At 40.2% G+C, this 25,768-nt stretch overlaps 2 protein-coding genes across 3 annotated transcripts; one reads left to right on the forward strand and one right to left on the reverse strand.

The window, feature by feature from the left end:
• Positions 1-682: 682 nt before the first annotated feature.
• Positions 683-11,010, forward strand: prkaa2 (protein kinase, AMP-activated, alpha 2 catalytic subunit). Of its 2 annotated transcripts, none has more exons than XM_058073481.1 (10): positions 683-912; positions 2,156-2,297; positions 3,773-3,866; positions 4,457-4,601; positions 5,926-6,013; positions 6,210-6,434; positions 6,498-6,660; positions 7,691-8,029; positions 8,094-8,220; positions 9,410-11,010. In XM_058073481.1, exons 1-10 carry the CDS (start codon positions 813-815, stop codon positions 9,658-9,660), a joined length of 1,674 nt encoding a protein of 557 aa, XP_057929464.1. In that variant the 5' UTR covers positions 683-812; the 3' UTR covers positions 9,661-11,010. The 2 variants fall into 2 exon arrangements, with proteins under 2 accessions (XP_057929464.1, XP_057929465.1); XM_058073482.1 differs by having other exon boundaries at positions 805-905.
• Positions 11,011-11,941: 931 nt separating this feature from the next.
• Positions 11,942-25,768, reverse strand: LOC131129696 (FYN-binding protein 1). Its single transcript, XM_058073479.1, has 20 exons — positions 25,529-25,768; positions 23,896-24,962; positions 23,721-23,809; positions 20,389-20,580; positions 20,031-20,316; positions 19,866-19,954; positions 19,740-19,768; positions 19,601-19,635; positions 19,224-19,389; positions 18,794-18,953; positions 18,586-18,709; positions 17,595-17,629; positions 17,444-17,531; positions 17,337-17,371; positions 17,119-17,188; positions 16,945-17,016; positions 16,695-16,714; positions 14,693-14,726; positions 13,265-13,358; positions 11,942-13,049 (listed from the first exon to the last, which is right to left on the reverse strand). Exons 1-19 carry the CDS (start codon positions 25,535-25,537, stop codon positions 13,268-13,270), a joined length of 2,691 nt encoding a protein of 896 aa, XP_057929462.1. The 5' UTR covers positions 25,538-25,768; the 3' UTR covers positions 11,942-13,049; positions 13,265-13,267.

Here is a 25,768-nt window from a genome sequence, read left to right on the forward strand (position 1 = left end):
CCGTACTCATGTCTGCCACCATATTGAATACATTGAATATGTTTTCAATATAAAATAAATTATTGTAACCTCACAGAGTACAACAACGTCAATGTAAATTTATCTTGGAGATAATGTATCAATGACTGGATCGTACTTTATACTGTGGATACTCCACATTATTATATTATTATTATTATTATTATTATTATTATTATTATTATTATTATTATTATTATTATTATTATTATTATTATTATTATTATTATTATTATTATTATTATTATTATTATTATTATTATTATTATTATTATTATTTATTACTTATCTTCTTTTGTGTCTGTTATTATATGGGAGCCAGGTAACGACATTTCGTTGGCAATTTCACTACTGTGTTTTTGTGCAATGACAATAAAGGGAGTCTATCAATCTATCTACTTTGTAATATAGGACTACTCTGCCATCTTGTGGTCAAAAGGGTAAATCACTTCATCTGAGACTTCTTGAGTCGTCAATCTGATAATACTTTTCCAGGGATTTTGTTCACCAACCATTTCCATTCAAGGTGATTCGACGTTTGTGAGCGACATACAGTACAAAATAACGTTTTATACTGTACGTATATTTATGTAAACACACTAGCCGATATGAGAGCGCGTGACCCAGACGGTGGAAACAGTGCGTCCAGGAATGGTCACCTTAAAAGCCGGGGAGAGGCGGGGTCATCTCTGTTCCCCTTGAGCAAAAATGCAAGGAGCGCCCCGCCCCGCCCCTCAGTGCGCGGGGCTGATTGACAGGCAGCACACCCACCACCACTGTCGCTAACGGCGAAGATGGCAGAGCGGCAACAACAGAAGCACGAAGGCAGGGTGAAGATCGGCCATTACATTCTCGGTGACACGCTCGGAGTGGGAACCTTCGGCAAAGTAAAGAGTTAAGTCGTGTTGGCGAGGGGTTGTTATGTTTGTGTGCGTTTGGGTTGTGAAGTTGTTATAGTGAACCCCCTAGCCCTTCACCTGTTTTGGACGTGCAGTGAGCGATGGTTAGTGTTTTTGCGTAGCGGCCAGAAGCAACGTGACCAACGTAAACTCGTAAATGAGTAAATACTCTTTGAGAATACGCTTGCTTGAAAGTCAAATTCCTGCAGCAAAAACACTATTCGTCGTAATCTATGGCAAGTGGAATTACGCAGACTCATGCCATCACGAATATACATTACACTCACGTTATTGTCTTTAGTTATTTTAGTAGTTTCTTGCCCCTATGTTTCGGGGAGAGGACACTGCTTTAGCCCTCATCTAAGAAATAGTGTTGTGTTTTAGAGATTAATTGTTTAATGCGACTTAAAGGCAGTTCTCATAATTACCCCGTTGGGAGCGACACGTAACATTAGTAGGGGGATAACAATATACCTTTTATGACGGAAACATAGTATATGATTACACGTCAGTGTTGTCTTGCTAGTTTTTGATCACCTTGTATGTGTGACCTTGTGGGCTTGCAACGTAAACCATCAAAACAACATTTAACAGGGCATAAATGCACCTCCAATTGTGTCTACAAGTTGGAATATATTAAATAAAAACATTCCAAGCATCAAATTTAGCTGGACGTAGTTTTAAAGCCATAATATGGCAATGCTTTTACAGTGAGCATTTCTAATACTTAATAATTGATGTGAGTAGTAAGGCTTTGTAGATACATAAACAAATGTTCCACTGTAAATAATGGGTGGGAGTGTGTGCAACAGTTTTCCAAAACAAGCCCATGGCACCCGTATGCTCTTACACTTCTAAACATAAGGAAGGTACATCTGCTTAATCGAATAAGATCTTGTCCTGCTTTAGATAGCTAAATTAAGTAACTGAAATAGTAGAAACAGCTCAAAGTAACAGGCAGTAAAGTGCAAACTCCAACCACAACCATAAAGCGATGCCTTTTTGACATTTTCAACAAAATATCTTTGCACTTCCAGTGAGATCCCAGGTGATGTAATATGGTACACACTTCTGTCTTTCAGCGCACAAGGGCTTGGGTTTGATTCTGGGATTCCCAGGAAGGGCATCTGGTGGTCAAACTAAGCCAAAACCTTTCACACGATTGTTTTTACTGACAAATCTAAAAGTGAAAACAGTATTTTACCTCTTTCATATCCTGTTTATCTTGTTGTCTTTAGTTGGGGAGCATCAGTTGACAGGCCATAAAGTGGCAGTGAAGATCCTGAACAGACAGAAGATTCGCAGCCTGGATGTCGTGGGCAAAATCAAGCGAGAGATCCAGAATCTCAAACTGTTCCGACACCCGCACATCATCAAGCTGTGAGTGGAGAATATCGTAAATGCTGTTTCATTGGAGCAGGAGTTTTTATTCACTTCAAACACAAGAAGAGGGGACCGATATGTGGAAGTGGTCAATAATTGCAGAGAGGCAGTTATTTCTGATGTTTGAAAACCAATTTTATATAACAAGTAATAATTTGGACTGCATGAGAAAGTGGAAAGGAAAATATAGGTCTTTTTGACTACATGGTCATTGATTAACAAGTATATTGTATAACATAGCAGCAACAACCAATGTTGTAATAGCGGTAAGTAGTATTAATAGCCCAGATGATTGCATTGCAACCAACACAGGGTTTTCCGCTACATGTAATGGATTGTGGTGCACTGCCACGGCAAATAAAAGCTGCCACACCTTAAAATTTCATTTTTTTAAATACATGAAAACAATGTTAAAGAATACATTGTATGAATGGACGTACTATATATCCAGATCAGTAATGCCTATTACAACGATCTCAAACGTAATGTGGGTCGATCGTCTCTGTCACCCACATCATAAACGTCACTTTTGTCGACAGACAATAAATGTGCAGACAGTGAACTTAAATGTAAAAAAAAAAAGATTGCTGCCACAGCAACACAGTAGCGACACAATGCAGTGGTGGTAGTCCGCCTCCCATGCAGCCCACCACCACCAGGGGAAACCGTACGTCGTACCTTGTGAAACAAGCATTAGTTTCACACCAACAGCTGAGCAGCTCAACCAACAATTTAAAGCGCATGCAGAGATAGTTAAGCTGCTTGATAATTCAAATGCAACTACGGCCAACTAGTGGAGTTAATAAAAACCTAACCATGACCATGCACCCAGCGACTATAGGACACTGTGGTCAGTTGAACAGAGGCCTCAATTGGAGCATTTACTGCAGTTGCACTACCTCAAGCATACAATAGGTAGAAATAACACATAGGTAAATCAGCTAAAGCTAATATACTATAGTACAACTCCCCTGCATGGCTATAGCCACATCAAGATGTCTGGGCTCCTCTTATATTTTTTCTTTGACCTTGCCTACTTCCTCTCTCCTTCTCTCACTCCCTCTATCTCTGGCCTTGCTCTTCTTGCCAAACAGAGTCTCAACAATCTCTGTGTTATTTTTAGGCCCCCGCAGTAAGGGTTAGTGCTCTGTCACACTATAAGTTATGGTAGATATGTGGCCTCTGAGGTTGTGTGCTGTGGATCACTGCCACAGACGTATACGCAACCTTTACAGAGGGCCTCTGGGCACTGGATGCTGATGTTGCTACCTCCCCGAATGTGATAAAGTGCCACATTCCATCCTAAAAGCAGCCATTCATGAGTCTGTGACCTCCAATAATACTCATTACTCAGCAGCTGTATGTCACAGCTGGCTTGTTTTTAATATGTTTTAGTGCCATTATGGAAAGTAGGTTTTGTAATCTTATATTGCTAGTTTTGGACTTTCCTCAAATGGATATCTACGTTTCAGGTATCAAGTGATCAGCACACCAACAGATTTCTTCATGGTTATGGAGTACGTGTCTGGAGGAGAACTCTTCGACTACATCTGCAAACATGGACGGGTAAGAAGTACTGACTTTTGGTGACTGAACCCCAAATGATTCCAAATTACCAAGCCACTGCTTTTACCTTTCTGATCAGTTCCTCCATCGCCGACTTAGCAAGGCTACTGACTGGCCCCCCTCCATAATGAAACAGGAGGGGCGCTCCCAGGAAGCATAGGGTTCTTGTAACGTTAAAAACTTTATTTAGATGGGTCATAAATAGGTTTTCTATGCTTCTTACTATGAAAATATTTGGTTTATAAATATGGAATCCTACTTTACAGATTTTCACTCATTATGGTTGGGTTTGGAACCAATTAACTGTGATTAAGGAGGAAATTTTATGTTTTAAAACAATCTCATCCCATACATGAGCCCTACTTTTATGTGAATGATAATCATCATTTTGGCTGAACACTGTTGATTCAAGCTATTACGGCTATAAAGAAATGGCAACTATTCAACCTCCCGGCTTTGTTTTGACTAAACAATCCAATTTGAATTTAAGCAGCTCTATGACCAAAACCCAAACATGATAATATTCTACATACAAGAGTTCCTAAGTAATTTATTTTTAATAAATTAAAAATGTTATCTCACCCTGTCAGGTGGAGGACACAGAGGCCCGCCGCCTTTTCCAGCAAATTATCTCAGCCGTGGACTACTGCCACCGTCACATGGTGGTCCACAGGGACCTCAAACCCGAGAACGTCCTACTGGATGCCAGCAAGAACGCCAAGATTGCAGACTTTGGTAAGATTTTCTTCATGGAAACACCAAACCTCAAATTGGTTATCGATGGTTGATTCTTTAATTATGTAATTAAGTTCATTGCTATATATGAAAACACATATTCTCTAAAAATTACTGCAGTTTATACATCAACACTTAATACTGCTAAATTTGGTATATGTACATTTTGTACTTCTTTATTCTCAGTTATTGATGTATATTGTCATTTTAGCCATATTGGACTGAACCGGGGCGGCATGGCGGTCTAGTGGTTAGCGCGCAGACCTCACAGCTAGGAGACCAGGGTTCAATTCCACCCTCGGGCATCTCTGTGTGGAGTTTGCATGTTCTCCCCGTGCATGCGTGGGTTTTCTCCGGGTACTCCGGTTTCCTCCCACATTCCAAAAACATGCTAGGTTAATTGGTGACTCCAAATTGTCCATAGGTATGAATGTGAGTGTGAATGGCTGTTTGTCTATATGTGCCCTGTGATTGGCTGGCGACCAGTCCAGGGTGTACCCCGCCTCCGAAGACAGCTGGGATAGGCTCCAGCACCCCCGCGACCCTCGTGAGGAAAAAGCGGTAGAAAATGAATGAATGAATGAATGGACTGAACAGAGAATATGTATGATTCTATGGTTATCGTCACTATTTTCCTTTGTTCGCTGGTCCAATCTGTATGACTTTACAGATGTTGAAATTTGGAGGTTCCACTGAATAGCACCAACCAAGAGGGAAATACATTTTTCAAGCACCCTAAGGCCAAAGTGAGCAGCGGGGTGCGAGGGGGGCCCAAGTCACATCACGTAGCAATGTGCAGGTCTCCATATCAGGTCTGGCAGGATGCCTTGAGGCCTAGTGTTACCTGATAGGGAGAGAGACTTGCAGGGGTTGTGCAGCGGGGTGGAGTGTTTTGTTGAGAGAGCAGCGGACTGGCGAGCGGTGAGTGGGCGCGTTAAGGACGGCGGGATGAAAGATAAACGGAAATGTCAGCACGTAGCACAGCGTCTGGTGCCTAAGTGTTAGGCTGAGGCCCTGCCAGGCAGAGGGGGGAGACTCATCCCATTAGATGGGCTTTATGAGCGGAGATTACAGACTTGGCAGGTACAGGAGGATAGAGATATGAGGGTGTTGTTCTTGTTCTGAGTTCTCTCACCTCACAGGCCCAGTGGACACAACATTAGGTGAACCAAAATCCAATATGAGAGCTCAAAAAATAATAATACGTTTTTTTAAACAGAAAGGCATTGCATCACACTGAACATATTTAGCTCTATGAGAGAGGCAACGTATTGGAAACATCTCTCAGCTCTCCTGATGTTGTGTATTTGCCATCGGCCAATAGGTCTTTCAAACATGATGTCTGACGGTGAGTTCCTGAGGACGAGCTGTGGATCACCCAACTACGCTGCCCCAGAGGTCATCTCGGGAAGGTCTGAGTGTGTTATTGTGAATGAATATTGCATCTACGTATCCATTAAAATACTGTAGTTTTCCATTTACTTTTATAATCGGTTGGATTGACCTTAACATACACACTAATTAACAAATTAATGTTTAATGATTTGTGTATATAGAAGTAGTCAAGGCTACATTTTGGACATATAGCAATAAACATGGTTATTCCAGGCTGTACGCGGGCCCAGAGGTGGACATCTGGAGCTGTGGTGTCATCCTGTACGCCCTTCTCTGTGGTACCCTCCCCTTCGATGACGAGCACGTCCCCACGCTGTTCAAGAAAATCCGAGGTGGCGTCTTTTACATCCCAGAGTACCTGACTCGTTCGGTCGCCTCGCTGCTGATGCTCATGCTGCAGGTGGACCCACTGAAGAGAGCCACCATCAAAGACATCAGGTCCTGAGTCGGCCCCTGAATCTAAATCATGGAAGCTTGGCTTCATGCCTTTCCTTCTTTCAGGGAGCACGAATGGTTCAAACAGGACCTGCCGGGCTACCTGTTCCCTGAAGACCCGTCATACGACGCAACCGTATTGGATGAGGAGGCTGTCAAGGAAGTGTGCGACAAGTTTGAGTGCACTGAGTCTGAGGTTGTTTCCAGCCTCTACAGCGGCGATCCTCAGGTCAGCCATTGCCACCATCTTTTTACTGTTTTATTTTTATTAGTGTGGCTTTAACAATGGTATTTTCTAATATTTTGTTTACGTAATATTATAAATTAAATATTTTCAAAGCTTGTGGGTGTTGCTGTAAATGTGTTCCAGGCAGAGGGGAGCTGAGTGTGGGTCGGGGTGGGCTGCTTGGGTTACAGCCTCAACAGCAGCCCATGTTAGGGGTTATTGTGCCGGTAGTGAGATCATTCAAACCTGCAATAAAAGCCTGTTCCTTGTTCCGGGGCAATCAGGTCTAGTGTTTGTGTGTCTCCCCGAACATTACAGTAACATTACTGACACCTAGAGACCAGTGTAAAATACTGCATATCAACATTTTTAATTGCTTCGGAGTGCCTTACTCTGTATTTGTATTTTAGTATGTTTAGCCATCTTTATGCGTGATTTAAGGTGCAATTTAGGGGAAAAAAATACAGAAAATGGGCATCTTTCAATTATTTAGTAATGGGATGTATTCCAACCTCAAAACAGCATGATTTATTAATTTTTGAAAACCTTAATAGAGTGAAGCTGCTAAGTGAAATCTATAATTCACAATTTTTGTCATAGTTTGGTTGTTCCTGCAACTTGTCAGAATATATGTATAGTTGAACATGTTTTTAAATGTTAAATCATACTGACTGACATGAACCAAGAAGTGAACGTTACCATTTACAGCTGCAGGAGGGCGCTCAAGGCTTGTGGCAACGTATTTACCCATCTGGAATGAGATGGGGGTTTAGTGAACATGCTTGTTGGACTCCCTTGTTTTGCTGTTGTGTAGCTGAATAAATATTAATACGTCACTTGCCTTTCCAGATTAAATGTCTGCCCTTGGACTTGAATTTTGTGAAAATTTACAAAAATGATGATGGTAGAAATGATGGTAGCTCATTAGTAGGTCATTGGACATGTATCTAGGGAGTGTATAAGGTAGTGGGGTTTGTTGATCCATGATGATTTCTCCTTATTTAGCGTGTTTAAAAACACTCTGCCCCTGCAGGACCAGCTTGCGGTAGCCTACCACCTCATCATAGACAACAGACGCATCATGACACAGGCCAGCGAGTTCTACTTGGCCTCCAGTCCACCTCAAGGATCCTTCATTGAGGAGGGCATGCTACTGCCCCCCGGAGTCAAGCCACACCCGGAAAGGATGCCCCCGCTGCTGGCCGACAGCCCAAAGGCCCGCTGTCCCCTGGATGCCCTCAACACAACCCGACCCAAACCACTCGCCGTGAAGAAAGCCAAGTGGCACCTGGGCATCAGGAGCCAGAGCCGGCCCTACGACATCATGGCAGAGGTTTACAGGGCTATGAAACAACTGGGCTTTGACTGGAAGGTACACCTAAAATATCTCTGTCCCCTTCAAGAGCACACACATTCACAGCTAAATTTGTGCGTAGGTGGTGAACCCATACCATCTGCGAGTGCGTAGGAAAAACCCAGTAACAGGCAACCTGGTGAAGATGAGCCTGCAACTCTACCAGGTGGACAACAGATCCTACCTGCTCGACTTCAAGAGCATTGACGGTTGGTGACAAACTAAAACACAGCTCTTCACCATGCAGGGATGCTGGATTATACTGTATTTACACTGAGGAGGGTTGGGAATTAATGGGAACCAGGACTTCCAGTTTTCCGCGATTGCTCAAAAGTTTTTATTTTGCTTTTTAGTTTAAATCAAAGTAAAACATGAAGTCTGTCTAATGCCAATGTAACCTAGGGTTTCAGGATGCTAGCTAGTTTGGTGTAAATAAAAGACAAGTTTCTCTTAGTAACAGTCAAAAGACTTTCTAAACTCACACAAAACGCTTTCAGCATTCAAAATATGTGGACTATATCATTTTTACTTGTGTTAACAGAATAAGGATGTCATAAAAAATAGCTTAAAAATAGCACGGTGAACGAGTGGTAAGCATGTTGGCCACACAGTCAAGAGATTGGGAAGACCTGGGTCCAAATGTCTATATAACAATATAAACAATATTTATATGTTATATTTGCACTACTTACAACACAGGCACATATACCGTCATGTCTATTATTAGACCACTTTGAATAAAAACAGAATATAACTGAAAACCTATTAACATCACACTGCAAGACCTTTTTAGCAGATTATATATTTTATTAATTAATTCATTCATTTTCTTCCGCTTATCCTCACAAGGGTCGGGGGGGAGGTGGGGGGGTGCTGGAGCCTAGCCCAGCTGTCTTCGGGCGGGAGGTGGGGTACACCCTGGACTGGTCGCCAGCCAATCACAGGGCACATATAGACAAACAACCATTCACACTCACACTCACATTCATACCTATGGACAATTTGGACTCGCCAATTAAACTAGCATGTTTTTGGAATGTGGGAGGAAACCGGAGTACCCGGAGAAAACCCACGCATGCACGGGAAGAACATGCAGACTTCACACAGAGATGGCCGAGGGTGGAATTGAACTCGGGTTTCCTAGCTGTGAGGCCTGCGCGCTAACCACTTGTGCAACTTGAAGACTATTTATTTTATGTTTTTTTTTTAAAGAGTTGAATCAAATATTTAATACAATGCCAAAAATTGTACTGAGCAGCCAGGACAAAAATACATAAGAGCCGTGAGTAAGGGCTTCAATGGTTATCACAAAGAAAGCGCAACAGCTGTGCTCATGTGATGTAATTTATGCTGAAGGTGAGATTGAGTCAATGGTTGAAGTCACCATGTCCTCCCCAGACGACAGCATCGAGGCGGTGGGCTTCAAGTCAGGCTCTTCCACTCCTCAGCGGTCCGGCTCGACGGCCGGCCTACACCGACCGAGACTCAGCATGGACTCAGCAAGCTCAGCGGTGGAGATGCCTCAGCTCAGCTCGTCACTGCCGGGGTCGCTGTGCGGCAGCTCGCCCATGCTCGCCCCACGCCAGGGCTCACACACCATGGACTTTTTTGAGATGTGCGCCAGCCTCATCACCACGCTGGCCCGCTGAGGCTGGGAAAGGGGGGCGTGGGGCAGGAAGACAATCAGATCAGAGCAAGATTTTTGTGTGAGGTGTGGGGACTGGTGTTCCAACAAGCTGATCCAGGAGCAGACAGGTGAGCACTGTTTCTTTTCACCTGAGGTGACATCCCAATGCTGATTAGAGGTCAGTTTGTCTGAGGGAAGACATGAAGATGATTATCCGTGTATATTATATTTCTGTCACAATGTAGCTGAACATGAGGCACTGCAAACTAAATCACTTTATATAAATCATGAAAATATTTATTTTTGGAGAGATTATTTGTAGGCATTGAGCACACATTTATTTAAAAGCTTTTTTTAAAATTGGGATCGGGAGATGATTATAGAAATGACAGCGACAGAAGGGATGTAGTCGAATATTCTGATGCATTTATGACACAGCCCAGACACGCACCATCTCTCATGAAGGCTACAAATCTGATGGCATATTAATATAAAACACTTGTACTTAATTCAAGCAAGCACGACGTTGACAGGACAGTCAATTAAAAGAAAGACTGCTGCTTTACTTTGAACCTTTAATAATGAAAGTAATGAAAATGTCCATCACTTGAGCCCATGCACATCAACGGCTCAACAGCTGTCTTTTTTTTAAATTTTAAAATCCAACTTTAATACTCAAAACAAGCCCTGTGAGATGGTGCGTTCAGGGCTGAAGATGCCACCGAAACCTTCCTCTGGCTGCCTTAAAACAAATGCAACCAACTCTTTGTGTATGTGTGTATCATATGATGGTTGGCAATATTTTTGCTGAGTTTGCACACAAGACTCCTTGTTTTTGTACTGTTTGGTGGTCGGCCGTCTCATCAGATTGGGCCACAGTCTGCTGGTCAAGTGTCCTCACCACATAGCAACATTATTTCTCTGTCTGAATGTACATTTAATATCCAAAAATGTTTTGAATGGTTCTCTCTGCTTTATGTTGATAGGGAGCGTTCATGCACTGTTGCCTTTCTGCTGTTGAAACGTTCCAAAAAACAAATCGCATACCTGGGGGAAAAGACATAATAATACAAACAGGAAGGGGTTAAGAAAAAGGTGGCAGTTTCAGTGTAATGCAACAAGTGTTACACAAATGAAGTTGAAAATTGGGGGAAAAGTTTAAATTTTTGAAGGAAAATTTGTATACTTTGTTGCCTTACTTTTGGTGTAAGCTATTTTTTATGACACCCTTATTTTGTTAATGGTAAGCACTTATTTTGTTATGAAATTGAAAAGCACTGACAAAAACAATATATTATAATGTGCAAAAATAGTTATTCTACAAGAATAAGTTGTAAAGGTAAGATGAATAAACTTAAATTATGCAAATAAAGTCATGACATTGTACCTTTTTTTGAGAAAAAGGTTGCATAGTAATGGGAAAGAAACTTTGCAAAATAGTGGTAAACATTGTTTTACAACAGTAAAGTTACAAAAACAAAAGTCGGAATAGAAGAAATACATTACGAAAATAAATAATTTCAAAAAACAGCAACAGAAGAAGAAGAAGAAAGTGATCGTACATTTCGGAGAAAAGTGGTAATTGAAAAATCAAGGAAATGTAATACTACAACATTTTTAGATTACAAAAATAGCTGAAACAAAACATAATAAGAAATGGTGAAGTTATGTAAAATGAACAAAAAATGGTCAAAAAGTAATTTTTTAAAGCTGTAATCTTGCCCTAGTTCTTGTAGACTTACGACGTCAATCTTTTTCCTACTTAATATTTCAGCTTTTACGACATCTCACAATTCGTTCAGTTTTTTCCCCCCTTTCTGTGTGGCCCAAAAATACTCCTTAAGATTCACGAAAAGGTGAACTTGCTAGCTCATAATCATATGTCATTCATTGTCTGCAGTTTGATTTACATTGCTCAACATACTGTACTGTTAGGTGGGGAAACCACTCCCCCAGTGGAAGGCACATGCAACTGCACCCACACCACTTCCAGTCAGGCCTTCTTATGCAAACACACACACACACATGGCTATGTGCTAAATCCCAACCAATTTGTATTCAGACTGAATGGAACAAAGGTGTGGCATGTTAGTTATGTAAACCTGTAATAACACATCACATGCAAACCACACATGTGCAGTGTTTATCCGTGTTGGGTCGTCCACGTCTTTTTGCATTATCAGACGCATCCGTCAATGTGGGCATCTCTGCCTGGCATTTATGTCGTTATGCACTGCATGAAGTTGCTGTTATGATTTTTGCACTTTGAGTATTTATTGAAATAACGTAACAATAAACAAACATACAAAAGGAAGTTGTGTTGTGATTATTAGTTTGTGGAGGCAAGGTCACTGAAGGTACATAAAAAGTAAAGAAGAAAAAAACAGATGCACAATTTAATAGTGCCTAATACAAAAATTCCGTTTGTAATATTTTGGATAGCTACATGAGAGGGTTTAAATATTAAAATATATAAAATACATATGAACTGCAATAATAAAAAACAAATGACAAGAAAATAATCACTCATCATCATCAATCATAAAGTTGTAAACATGAAAAAAGTTGCAATAGTACACAAAATAAGTTGATGCACTCGACAAATAAAGTGATATAACGCGAAACAAGTCGTAATTTTCCTCTTAAAAAACTTTGTTGCGAGAATAAATTTGTACATTTAAAAGAAAAAAATCACAATAGCATGAAAAAAAATTACAGGATTATAGTGGGAACATTCAAAAAAAGAATTGGCAATATTACCTGAAATAAGATGAGAATAAACGCCACTAAAGTACAGGAATAACACCGTGCAGTTTCAGAAAGGAGTTAGGTTACAGGAATTAAATTGTATCTTTTGAGAGAAAAATGTCATAAATTAAAGAATTTGAGATTATGCAAAATGAATGACTGTATGTTAAATTTTTTTTTTTGGGGGGGGGGGGGGGGGTACTGTGTGAAATTTGATGACATTAGATATACGTTAAGTTTCCGATCAGACGTTCATGATGTCACAAAAGACAGATTAAATTTGGACCAAAATGGGTGTTAAAAGTGTGTTAAAAGAGGAAGACATCAGCCAAAGAGAATGATTAGTTAGAAGTAATGCATCAAACATAATGTATAATATTTGTTTCTGGTGAAAACACTACACTAGTGAATGATGGAGTGGTCCCATTCCATGATAACCATCGAAAAATCCCATCGTGCAGCTTTTTTCCTCTGGAATCAACACCTCAAATTACCCATCTGGGTTTATTGATTTCTCACTGAGACCAACAACACAAAGAAGTCCGTTGCTGAGCTGGTACCCTCTCTTTCTGAATCCAGACGGTTAAAAAAAAACACAAAAAAGGTTGGTTCTAAGAAGTCACAGTGTGAAAATAAGAAGAAAAATCCCATCTTCCTGGTTTACTGCAAACAAAAATAAATACGTCTTAGCATACGCTTAATACTCAGCAGTAGGGTTGGGCATTTATTTTTCATCAGTGTGGGCATCGAAACAGAGAATGGAAATAAGAACATTTGAATGATCCCGGGAGAATCGCAATGTTAGTCTCACTTCCCAGCAATGCTGGAGGCTGGATGCCCAACCCTGCTCAGCAGTGTTTATGATACATCCTCCTTACCTGTCACTCCTCGCTAGCATCAGCATACAGCTCTGGAGGAGGTATAATCAGCATATCGGGATGTTCAAAATCGACAGCCTGGATTGAACTTGGCCTTGAAAAAAAATGTTGGCATCAGAATGAATATTAAAATAACAATATTCAGTATGCTCTCTCAAAAAAAAGTCATAAAGGTACGAGAATAAAATTAAAATTGTAAAAAACTTGTAAAATTATGAGAAATATATTACAAAAAAGTAGCTATTAGTAATTATAAGAATAAGGTCACAAAAATACAAGAACTTCAACAAAAAAGAACTTAGGTTATCAAAGTTATATGGCAAATGTATGTGAATAAAATTGTACATTTTCAGAAGAAAATGGTAAATTACCAAAAATGTTTTTTGCAAAGTTATGAGTATAAAGTCACAAAGGTAATGAAAGAAAATCAGAAACATTGTGGAAAAAAGTCTGAATGTTAGAACAAAGAACTTATGTAACAATAAAATGGCAAATTATGCGAGAGAAGTTGTTATATTACCGAAAATAAGTCTAGAAGTTACTTAGTTCTGAGAATAAAGTTAAGAAGAATCAATTTTCAGAGAATAAAATAAATTTTGGAAAAAACTGGATTTGCGAGAAAGAAATTGTGCTATGAGAAGCAAAGTTACAAGAAAAGTTGTGACATCACAAGAAAGACATCGTTACGTTAATAAGAATAAGAATAAAAACCTTGGCTAGTTGCAGAAGGTCCGACTAACCGAAACGGATGCTAACTGAATCAATATTTCTTATAAGAAATAATGTGTACATCCGATCAATCCATTCCAGAAAGCCAACAGTGTTAACCCAAAACACATTTTTATAGTTTTACATTTTTAGTTTTTCATTCCAAATTCATATGAATACATATAAATGATGAATGAAAGGAATGAATGAACATTTAAGTCAACTTTTAAGATGCGATTCTTGATGTGAGATTTCCCAAAGACAAGATCTGGCTGCAAGACACCACCTTCTTGTTTTGCCATGAGTTATTTCTTGAATTCAGTAGTTTATGCCATATCGAATGTTTGAATAGAATCAAATATGTATTTAGAATGGATTTATGCATATAAAAACGGGTTGTGTTGAAGAATCAAGCCTCTTTGTGAGACGGTAAGGACATTTTAGTAGGAAAACAGCTGGACTCCAGCAGTGAAATAATAATGTAATGTTCTTCTCATAATGTTTTGACAAATGAAAAAGTATTGTATGAGTAATATTACAAAAATACTAATATATATATATATATATATATATATATATATACAAATGTGGTGATTCCCTCAACACACAGACTAATTCACTTCCTGATTTGGGACATGTATGTGGCATTCCTACACACTGCTTGCATGCTGTCTGCTGACCTGTTAAGTCTGTGCGTGTACGTGTGTGTGTGAGACTTACTGATGAACCACGTTTTCTCTATGATGCACAAGACCTGGGGAGCAACCACAAGTTAATGACTGCATTATGCAAGAACCTCACAGGAGGTTTCCATGTTCCCAGTAAACCACTACTGCACCCTGCGGCTCACTCACTCGGGTCGCGGGGGTATGCTGGAGCCTATCTCGGCTGACTTTGGGTACACCCTGGACTGGTTGCCAGCTAATCACAGGGCACATATAGACAAACAACCATTCACACTCACATTCATACCTATAGACAATTTGGAGTCGCCAATTAACCTAGCATGTTTTTGGAAACCGGAGTACCTGGAGAAAACCCATGCATGCACGGGGCAAACAAGCAAACACATAGATAGTCCAAGCGGAGATTCCAACCCAGGTCTTTCTGGCTGTGTGGTCAACCACTCGTCCACCGTGCTGCCCAGTGTCATTTTAGAATTCTAAAATCACCACACAGCAGCTTAACACTCAAAGGTAAGAATTTAGAACCACAATTTTAATGGTTCCCATCATACATATCTTTCCAGCAAGGCATCTCATAGGCCATGCCTGTCGGGTGCAGTGTTAAGTTGTTGTGTGATGATTTTAGCCTTCTTGTTAGATGACACTGTCGGTAATACTGTTATATTGAGTAACGACCTCCTGCAATTTTTCATGGGTTGAAAAGCTCATTGTGAGTTTTCTCATAGCTCATTGGATCCTAACACATAAAGAACTGATGGGTCCTCACTGACTCGTGTGTATCACAATATGTCATTTAATGAAGTGGACATGTGCAGCTTGTAGTCTGGTGAGGGTTATACTGTATACATCTTTTTTTTTAAGTGGGTGCGGCTTCAAGGTTTATGGTCGTTTCCGCCACCAGAAGTCGATTTCCTGCCAAGCATTCGACTGCAAATATGACAAGTCGTTTCCCCGTCAGAGTACAAGACACAAATTGATATAAATGGTGGTCGCTTTTATTCCTGTTAAAAGTTATAGTTACATATTTAAATTTGACCTCCAAGTATTTTTTGGTGTATAAATGATAAAAAACATAATTTTTTTGTAATGAGTAAGTAAGTCAATAAGAAACATACATTTATGTATATCGAACAATTGGCTTTATTGACGTATGTACTGTATGTACTTACATACAATGGGTACGGATGATGATGATGATGATGATATTGTTTGATTTATAGAAATGTGTGTCTTGTAGTCTGACGGGGAAAGGACTTGCCATATTTCTGGGCAAATGCTCGACGGGGAACTGACCTCTGACCTCTGGTGGCGGGGAAACGTCTTCGCAGCGTAAACCCTGGTACTTCTCGTACTGTACACCGGAACTTGCTATGACTGAAATATATGATTTACACACAAAATCATGAGCATGTTTAAATTAAAGTGAGCATTGTTGTTGTTGTTGACTATAGGCATAATATGTCATGAGACTTATGCAGGTGGACGTAATGTTATGAATACTGTGGAAAGCAAAACATAAAGTTCAGTGTTTTCCAGAAAACACTTCTTCCTCTTTGGGAAAGTCTGCTATCGACAACAGTGTGCAGATATGTGAAGTGGTTCCTTACAAGCAAGGTGATGTTTATCTTGTTTGTTGCAACACAAACACACGCACACACACGACCACATCACACAATAGGAGTTGGTTCATTTTTGCCCTTCTTCTTCCCCAAGAATACTTTCAATGGGTTTCAAGTAGCTTGGGAAAGTTGTTGTTTGTGTTTTTGAGGTGGTGGAGGGTGTAGATATATCTGACTTGTTCAAACACACCGTGTCAAAACAAAGAACACAAGTGATCTTCACTGATATCTGAGACAAGTACCAAGTACAAGTACACGGGTTGCACTCAGGCTAGTTCACAAGTTACACTTTCTCTTCTTGGAGAACCAATTCCTAGAGCCTTGATATGACGGGAACACTCACTGTCTTTAAGGACCTACTGCAATCATACTGACGACAGTTTGATGACAGACATGTGATGTTGAGGAATGACTTACTTGCTTGTTGTTCAGTGATGCTGTAAAAAAAAGAAGTTAAAAAATGTATTAAAAATGTTATATGCATGTATACTATGGTATGTAAGTGTAATACAAGTTGTTTCATTGTGTTACGTTGTGACAGTGATACATGTTATATTGTGTGTTAGATGCTCTAACCAATCATCCACCGATCAATATTGTCTGATTCCCGTGGAAAAGCGTGTGATAGGCGTACATCAAAAAAATGCCTTTCAACAGGCAGGCCTACCTGGCAGTCGGCTGGACTGTTTTTGGAGAATGGAAAAATGTGGTCAGCTTTTGAAGTGCTTCATTTTTGGCTCTGACGAAAAAAAATAATATATAACATGAAGTTATTTTCATGATATGTAGTATTACATGCTGTATTTGGACTTCATTTGTCAAAGTAAGCGTGTAAACTCACAGTTCATGCGTTCTGTCTGGACTGATGTCACTGTGACTATGCTGATGGTTGACATGGAGGTCTGTGTTGCCTTGGAGAACATAAAGCCAATATTTTCAATAAATTTTATTTAACTTTACAATCTGCTGCTTATGCGACACGTGTCTGTTTTCCCAAAGACAGAACACACTCGGCTAACTGAATGAAGAAAAAGGAGAAAACAGCGGTGGCTTTCTTACCTACGGCTGGCATGGAGAATACATGATTGTGGATCCTGCAGATGGACAGATGACAGCTTTGAGGAAAAAAAAACTAAAAAAGACAAATGTCCCCTCCAACAACTCACATGGCATCTGGGGGGTACACAGCAGCATTGTTAGGTGATGGGACAGCCTCATCGTCGTCAGCGGCCCATTCCTCGCTGTCATCTGAAACTGAACACGCCAAACATGAAAAGGTTGTGTGCAGTCACTTTGTAATGAAGAAGAAACACTTACAGCTTTCTGCTGAGTGTGGGAAATGATTTGTAATCCTGGAAAATACAGAAAAATCATTAAAATAAAAAAACAAAACACCATAAATAGTCATTATGCTTTTCATGTTTGCTTTGATGTAAACAAAGAAAATGTATATAAAACTGTCTCTATTGTAAACAAAAAATAAATGTCTAATTTAGACTTCAAATTGTCTTGAAAGGAAGTTAAAATACATGAAATATTTGATATGTACGTTTTAGTTGAAGTAATTATATTCGTTTTACTGAATTTTCTATCCCAAGGACCTTTGTGTTAAATAATAATACATAATTATGATAATATAGGATAATTATAATAATTATAGTAATTACTATACTATACTATACTATACTATACTATACTATACTATACTATACTATACTATACTATTACTATTACTATTACTATAATAATTATAGTAATACTCCTATAAGTATAAGTAAGTAAATACTCCTTCAAGTATGTTTTATTAAAATGATATTTTTTGTATATTATGTTTATTAAAATAAAAAAAAATTCCAATATATAAACATATAAATACTTATTTCATACGTATTTTTTGAAAAAATCTTTATTCATCATTCGTCATTAGGATCTTGAGTAAGCCTTTGTTTAAACTGACACTAGGAATAATAATGCACAGATAATAATGCATAATAATGATAATAATAACAATAATAATATAAATAAAAAAGCAGAGCAATGTAAATAATGTAAACACACTAGCCCTTTTTGTCAACAAACTGACACTGTAGTAAAAATAATTAGAAGAAGAATAATAAACAAATATTCGTTGAAATTAGTTTTATGGAAATATATTTTACAGCACTTTGTGGAAGGATTCCATTTTTAGAGAATATTAGAGAATATTTCAAGGACTTCTTAAAGGTTAATTTGAATAAAAACACATAAAACATAATGCCATATAGAAATGGAGTACTATATGAAATGAATAGATGCTTTCCATACATACTTGCTTCCTGTGTTGGTGACATCAGCATCCTCGAGGTTACTGATACTAGTGGGGGCAGTTTTCTTTCCCAGCCCCAACATCTCCTTGATGTCTAGCTCCACATGGTTCACTGCGACATAACCGTCTAAAAAAAAAAAACAATCAACCAAACTACCGATGAGGAGTCCATTTTCCTGCGCTCATCCAGCATCATGACATACTAACTTACAGTTGTTGGCAAAGTCCCGGGCTAACCATTTGCCTTTGGGACAGTTGGTGGTACTGATGATGCTGATGCTGTCGCCCCTCCTGACGGGCAGGTCATCCTTGCGTCCTTTCGTTGTCACAGTGACCGTAGCATTGTACATAGTCTCCTCATAACCTGAGATCTAGTGGAGATGTAAAATAACACACAGGGATGAGATTAGTAATGAATTAGTGGATTAAAAGATGGCAGCACTTGACTACTCTTAAGAACTCTAAATCTCAGCAGCAGAGAGGCAACATTTACACAAAGTACTTTCTCACACCTGCAAGCGCTGCTCAGGTCGGCTGTTCCACTGGGAGGAATGAATCCCGACAGGTTTGTACGCTGAGACGTTATGTCCGCATCACCAACACGAGCACCCACTCCCTCCCTTTAGCGATGTATCTCTTACCTTGAATTTCTTCTTCATCTCGTTCTCCCTCTTCTCCCTCTCTTTTTGCTCCCTCTTCTCCCTCTCTTGTCTCTCCTTCAGTTCTTTCTTCTCCTTCTCTAGGCGTTGCTTCTCTCTCTTTTTCAGCTCCTTTTCATCAGGACCTTCCACCACCTTCTTGTCATTTCTGCAGGACCACGGCAAGAGTGAGAATATTAAAAAAATAGCAAGTAGCAAGAGGATGAAAGGGATAGAAATTATTATGTATATATTTTTTAATTAGAACTTCTTGTTTAAGACAGGAACAATTTTCCTGCTGTTTGAAAATTATTTTTTGTTCAGCATAAAGGGAAAAAAGGTAAATACTGTAGTAACACAGCAAATGGGTAACGCCTTACTTTCCGAACTTGCCTGTCTTGTTTTTCTCTTCATTCTGCAAAAAAAAAAAAAATAATAATAATTTACTGCATTTAACGGTGGCTCTCTTCGACAGACAACTGACAACAAATAACTCTTGCCATAAACAAATACACTTACAAGTTCTTGCGAGGCCTCAGCATATGGATCTGTGGCAGGACACAATCAGAAAAATGTAAATATACATCAGTCTATCTATCTCGCTTCTATCTAGCTATCTGAATACCTATCTATGGTTGTTCTTACTCTTTGGAGGTCCTTTCCTTTTCTTTCCCCAGTCGCTCTTTGTCTTTTTTTTAGCCATGTTGTTGTCGTAGGAATTTCCCGTAGTGATGCTGTTGTGATATGTGGGTGGAACACAGAAGTGAGATAATCTTTCTACCTCTTAAAAGTTGAATTCGTGCATCCCACCCTGTCATGCCTTGACCATCCAAAGGGATGAGGGTGCCCGACTCTGCCTGATAGGGAGGTGGCTGCTCTGGGTATTTAACAGCAAACAGTGGAGCCCCTTGGGGTGTAGTTCCTGGCATCACTACTCCATTGCTGTATGACGGGGGAAGGGTCACTCCATCTGGAATATCTGGACCAGTGGACCCCGCATTGGTCCATTGTGACATCTTTGGAGAAGCTGCGCTGTCAGGGTATCCCACATTCCCGGTGTCTGTCTCTGAGAATTCCAAAGGCACCGCAGGGATCTCTAAAGTACAAAGCAGTCAACATCAGAATCAGCATCAACACATGAAGTCCAACAGTGATGCCGAGACATTACGTTGCAGTGAAGAAGGTGGGATAAAGTCAGGAATTTTGAGGTTGGAAGGTTTGGCAGGCTTCTGTGGAGGAGCCCCTGGAGTGACTTTGTTCGAGGGGACACTCCTGGGTCGAGGAGGTGGGACCACCAACAACTCTGGAACGTCTTCAGTCCCTTCTTGGTCTATGCCCTCAATGGCTGGAAAGCCTGGTCCTGCAGACAGATATACACCTTGTTAGTCCCAAAACCTCAGTGCAATTTGCAGTTTTTATGACCTTTTGTGATGTCTCACTTCAAGACAGAATGCAATCAGAAGGTGGTGGACCTTCAGGTGAAGGAAGGAAGTTGCCAGCAGGTAAAAGTGAGCCGAGTGACAAGAGTTTGATTTGTGTGGAAACCAAACCAGTTGTGAAAGTTGAGAGACGCCCCTCCTGTGTGTTTGTCGTTAAGTTTATGTGCTAATCTTTGCTGTTATGTAAGCGCAAATGTCAAACTTATATGACTTTTCTACCATACAAAGCTTTCAGCTATAGATGAACTCTCAAAGCAGAAAACCCAAAAGAGGAGTCCATAGACTCATTAGCCATGATGGAGCTAATGGATGCCTTGAAATCTTTCATCATGCCTCTTTCTATTGGATTAGTTGGCATTTTTTTGTCTTGAAATTCTATGAAAAAAATCCACGGACTGTCTGCAAATGTAGAATACTATGAGACAGTACTAATATCTTTACTATGATCTAGAAAAGATACTGTGGTCACATTTCTGTGTGTATAAATGTATTTCCTAGGAAATAAGAGATGAAGTTTATTGTTTAGGTCTAAGAGGGTTTATGAAGTAACCTAGTACTTAACACTGAAAGTGAAAGTACTACAAATGGAGAAATAATACCTGCGTGTGGCCCATGCAGCACCACTTTTGGAGCTGGGGGTGATGGGCTATTTGGTGAAATAAAATTCTTACTAGACACAATTACAGTCGTCCCTCGTCACTTCACTCTTTGAATTTCACAGCTTCACTTTTTTTCCCCAAAAAAACATACTAAATGATTCAATAAATCATCGCAAAAACAGTCACACTGATTTAGAAAAGGTTTTTTTCCACACAATTCAAGACCATGAAATGCCATTTAACCTGGAAAGGCAAATTATTGAACTATTTGATTTTTCAACACAGAGACAGGCCGAATAGGTGTCTGGTGTGTTATAACACAGTAACACTAAGAGTGAATAAATTAACAAGAGTCCAACAAGCACACAAGTTCACCAAACTCCCGATCTCATTCCACATCACTGAATCTATTGATGAAAACGTAGTCACAAGCCTCTAGCGCCTTCTAGCAGGTTGTAGGCTCAACCAAACTACGAAAAAAGTGTCATTTACAGTCCAAACAATTTGTGTTTTGAATTTCACAACTTCAAGATATCATGAGATATCAAATAATGCTGTTCTGTTTGCCGAAGGCCGATTAGTCAAACAGCAAATCTGACATATTTAAGTATTTTCAAGCATAAAAATGGCTAAATGAACTAAAATACAAGTATATGGCATTCAGAATATGCATTGGAAGACATGCTGTTATATGTAGTATTCTACCGTGATCACTACGTGTCAGTACTGGATGTAACAAAGAACAACAACAAGAAACTCTCTCAATGCTAACATGTGTAATCCTGTATTATATCTTATTTACTCTTATTATATTTACTATATTGAGTAATACAAGTGAAGGTGACTGTTGGGGTTTTATTTCAGATCGAGAGGGCTCTGAAAATAAACCATTTATAAAAAAACGAGTCCTACTTCACAGAAATTCATTCATCATGGTCGGGGATGGAACCAATTAACCGCGATAAATGAGGTATTATTTTACTTTCTATAACTGTATTTTTCTTCCGATTTCAAACAAACTTTCATGGGTTCTTGCTATGTACCCTTGCCACCTACATTCCAAGTTTTATGGGCATTTATGCTGTACTTTTTGTGTAATCCTGCCAACTATCACAAACCACCAACAATGCTGAAAACAATACATTTCATCTTTGCGGTTTTGCACTGAACGAAGGTAATTATCCTACTAATTATCTAATTAGTAATTCTGATACAGCAGTGGGAAGTAAGCTGGAGCCTACACCAGCTACGTCACGTAACAGCAGTTATAGTGCTCTTGTAGACATGAGTTGTAATTGATGTTGTGGCCAAAAGAGAGTCTTGTTTTGGTTACAACCTGATATTGACGACATACTGTAGATTTTGGATTATGGATTGTTCAATCTGAAGAATTAGGTGACGGTTGCATAATGTAATGCATGGGAAAGGATTCCGGAGGCTTGTCACTATGATAGACATGCTTGAAATTCCTTCCCAGCCCTGGCCCAGCCTGTGCTGATGCTTTAGGCACACAAGAGAAATGTCAGAACAACTCCTTTATAGGCTTCCCTTCAAGGTGAGTACAGCTTGTATTGCAAAAAGTACAAACCAATGAAAATATGTCAACACATGGCCATTATTGTCTAAATATCTGGCAACACAAATGAGATACTGATACTGTAATTGTGTCCTGCATGGTGGTGTTGGTGTCATAGTCTGAGGGAAGATATATTCCAACCTTCTGAAGAAGAGCATGATCCCCTCTGCAGTTGTCCAACATGATAAGGAGCCCAAACCCAAAGCTCCAAGATGACAAATGAAGGACTGGCCAAGTATGTCTACCCTACGCCTGAACCAAATTGAGCCCCTGTGGGGTGTCGTCAAGCAAAAGGAAGGAAGGTCTAGCAATGGAAAGTGTCTGTTTGACATCCACCAGTGATGTCATCATGCGAGAGTATTGAGAATACTGTCTACACACCAAAGTCACAATTTACACATAGTTGCCATTTATTGAGACAGTAATGGCACTTATTTTCAGTGGATAGTGAATCTATACTGCTATGTAATCTATACTCTGACTACTGTAAAGTATATCCACGTTTACTATAGTATTATTTATTTAAAGGGTATAATGCAACGCATCCCAGGACATTCACGATTCAGCATTCATTCATGCCCTTGACAACGATTGCTGAAATATGAGATATGAGAGTTCTTTTTTTTCAGCATTAAAATTGAAAATAATCATTTGTTTTAATGGTAAATTCAATAAGTGGTTTGATGGCATTATCTGCAGGGGGAAAAGAGTACTGTAGCTACGACTCCGGCAGAAGGTGCTGTCTCACAAGTCACTTCAATGACTATTATCCAGCAGGAAGAGGCTTTGACAAGATGCGATGTTGTGTATGTACAACACTGTATACTGTATACCATGAGGATGGTATACGTAATTGATAACCCCCAAGAAAAACTGGATGACTTACTGTGATCCATGCCGTTGACTTGTCCGGCCATCATGGAGTCATAGTCCTCAGGAGGAAGTGTCATGGAGGAGGAATTGTTTGTCTGGAGGCTGAGAAGAGAAGTGTTTTTTTTTGTTAATACTGTGTGCTGATGTTATTATGTATGTGGTAATAATAAAGGAAGTGTAGTTTTTACTTGTTGGTTGGCTTTCTGCAAGCATTCTTCAGAGCGTTCAGGATCCTCTGGTCTGCTGCAGAGGTCCTCTTCACTTGGTTCATGTCCTCCGCCCTTTCCAAGGCAGAAACGGGCGACATTGAATTCTCAGCTTGTGGAGATGATGGGAGGGATGAAAGGTTTCTGGGTGGTGGGTTGAGCAGTGCTGCTACGCTAATGGGCGGTGGGGAGGAGACTTCAGGCGGAGGGCTGAAGATAGTCTGGAAGATGGTTGGAGAGGTCTCCACTGGGCTGATATCACCTTGACTGTCAGGTATAGAAATGGGCAGGGTGGGGGTTTCTATCTCCAGTGGGGCTTCACTCTCAGGGGATGGGAGATTTGGAGGTGGAATATCTGGAATGAAAGTGGGGGGAGGCGTGAAGCCAGGAGAGGCAGGGTTTGATTCCACTCCACAATCAGATAAGGAGAATGTGTTTTGTGCTTCTGTGGTGGAGGTTTCGGGCTCTGGGTCGTCAAATTCAGGAGGTGTGGGAATGAGTGGGGCTGGTCCAAGAATGTCCAAACTGGGGCTGTCCAAGACGGGATCAGCTGGAATGTCCTCTGAGTTAGTTTTTGGCGACAATTTGAAGCCCAGAAAACCCTTCTTCTTGGCGGTCTGAGCTGTAGGGGGCGCTGGGGATGACACCAGCTCTGCAGTGGTCACCACAGGGAGCTTCTCGTCTTTACTGCTGTCTTTCTTATCATCAAGCTCTTGGCTTTCATTCACCACCTTCTCTTTACCAACCTTCAGCTTCTCTTCACTGTTACCCGGCCCCTTTGAGTTAGTCTTAATGAGAGGCTTCTTACTGTCCTTATCATCCTTGAACACCACCCTGGGGGCAAATCTGCTTCTTCCCTCCAGGCCCTGGTTGATGGAGGTGAGCAGGGATGGGCGAGCTCCAGCTGGGAGGTAATGCGTGGGGCTGCGAGGCGAAGGGGACACTTTGGGTTTCTCCGGCAGGACGGGTTTTATCCTGGGCTGCTGCCTCACAAGGAGATCTTCCTCTTGGAACTTTGCCCTCAGGGCCTTGAAGTCCATCGTCCCGTCCTGGTGGCGAGACCACAAGTTCAATAAATTTCACTCCCGATCAACCAGAGTCCTATTCTCGACTGATTTAGTTTGCTGTCGGAACTCTTTTACTCCCAAACTGCTGCACACCAAAGGGTGACATTTTGTTTAAATATGCACATCTACTGCATTGCCCGTGCTATTATTTTTCTGAAAAATACACCACATGGTGGCGCTGTTATTAAACCCCAAAGTTTGACCCCAGCAAGCTGGATTGACTCGCAATTTTGCTCTACAAAACACCCAAAGTAAGTTCATGGCCAATCACTGGCAAACACGCGTGTTTAAAATCTGAGGCAACTAAGTCATTGACCATTTGACTAATGATTGTAAAACTTTGAGGATATGTGTACTACACGCATGCTGGAATGTCTTCCAAAGCGTTTTGACCACAAGTGAGTGCCACAAATGCCATTTACCGTGAAGCAAAATAAGGACACCCTACGTGATGTATGTATAGCAAGGCAACAGTACTATGATAATACTACCATGCTCGCATTAGTTCTTATATACCTGGTGAATCATAATGAGTAAAGATAATATACCTGATTCATTTTGATGCTCGTGGAAAGTAGGCACAAAATCCAACAAGTCAGCCTCTCATCTTAGACGGCACCCAAACATGTCAACCAAAAAAAACCCAAACCAAAATATCAGCCTTCTGGTACAAAATCCAACCAGGACCATGTATGTTTGTCACAGCAGTCCCATGCGTACTGCAGATGGCTGCTTCCAGTGGAGGAATGAGGCCAAGTAGGAGTCTTACAACAGTCCTATCCCGTCAA

Source organism: Doryrhamphus excisus, chromosome 5 (genome assembly GCF_030265055.1).
Source record: "Doryrhamphus excisus isolate RoL2022-K1 chromosome 5, RoL_Dexc_1.0, whole genome shotgun sequence".
Taxonomy (NCBI): Eukaryota; Metazoa; Chordata; class Actinopteri; order Syngnathiformes; family Syngnathidae; genus Doryrhamphus; species Doryrhamphus excisus.

Excerpts from the sequence above, each read along its gene's own strand:
- prkaa2 (XM_058073481.1), top strand. The coding sequence starts at position 813 with ATGGCAGAGCGGCAACAACAGAAGCACGAAGGCAGGGTGAAGATCGGC. Across the intron at positions 6,014-6,209 it reads CCAGAGGTCATCTCGGGAAG|GCTGTACGCGGGCCCAGAGG; the intron begins GTCTGAGTGTGT and ends TGGTTATTCCAG. Across the intron at positions 8,221-9,409 it reads CGACTTCAAGAGCATTGACG|ACGACAGCATCGAGGCGGTG; the intron begins GTTGGTGACAAA and ends TGTCCTCCCCAG.
- LOC131129696 (XM_058073479.1), bottom strand. Across the intron at positions 19,955-20,030 it reads GATGGTCAAGGCATGACAGG|CATCACTACGGGAAATTCCT; the intron begins GTGGGATGCACG and ends ATATCACAACAG. Across the intron at positions 13,359-14,692 it reads AGAGAAAACGTGGTTCATCA|GCCAAGTTCAATCCAGGCTG; the intron begins GTAAGTCTCACA and ends TTTTTTTTCAAG.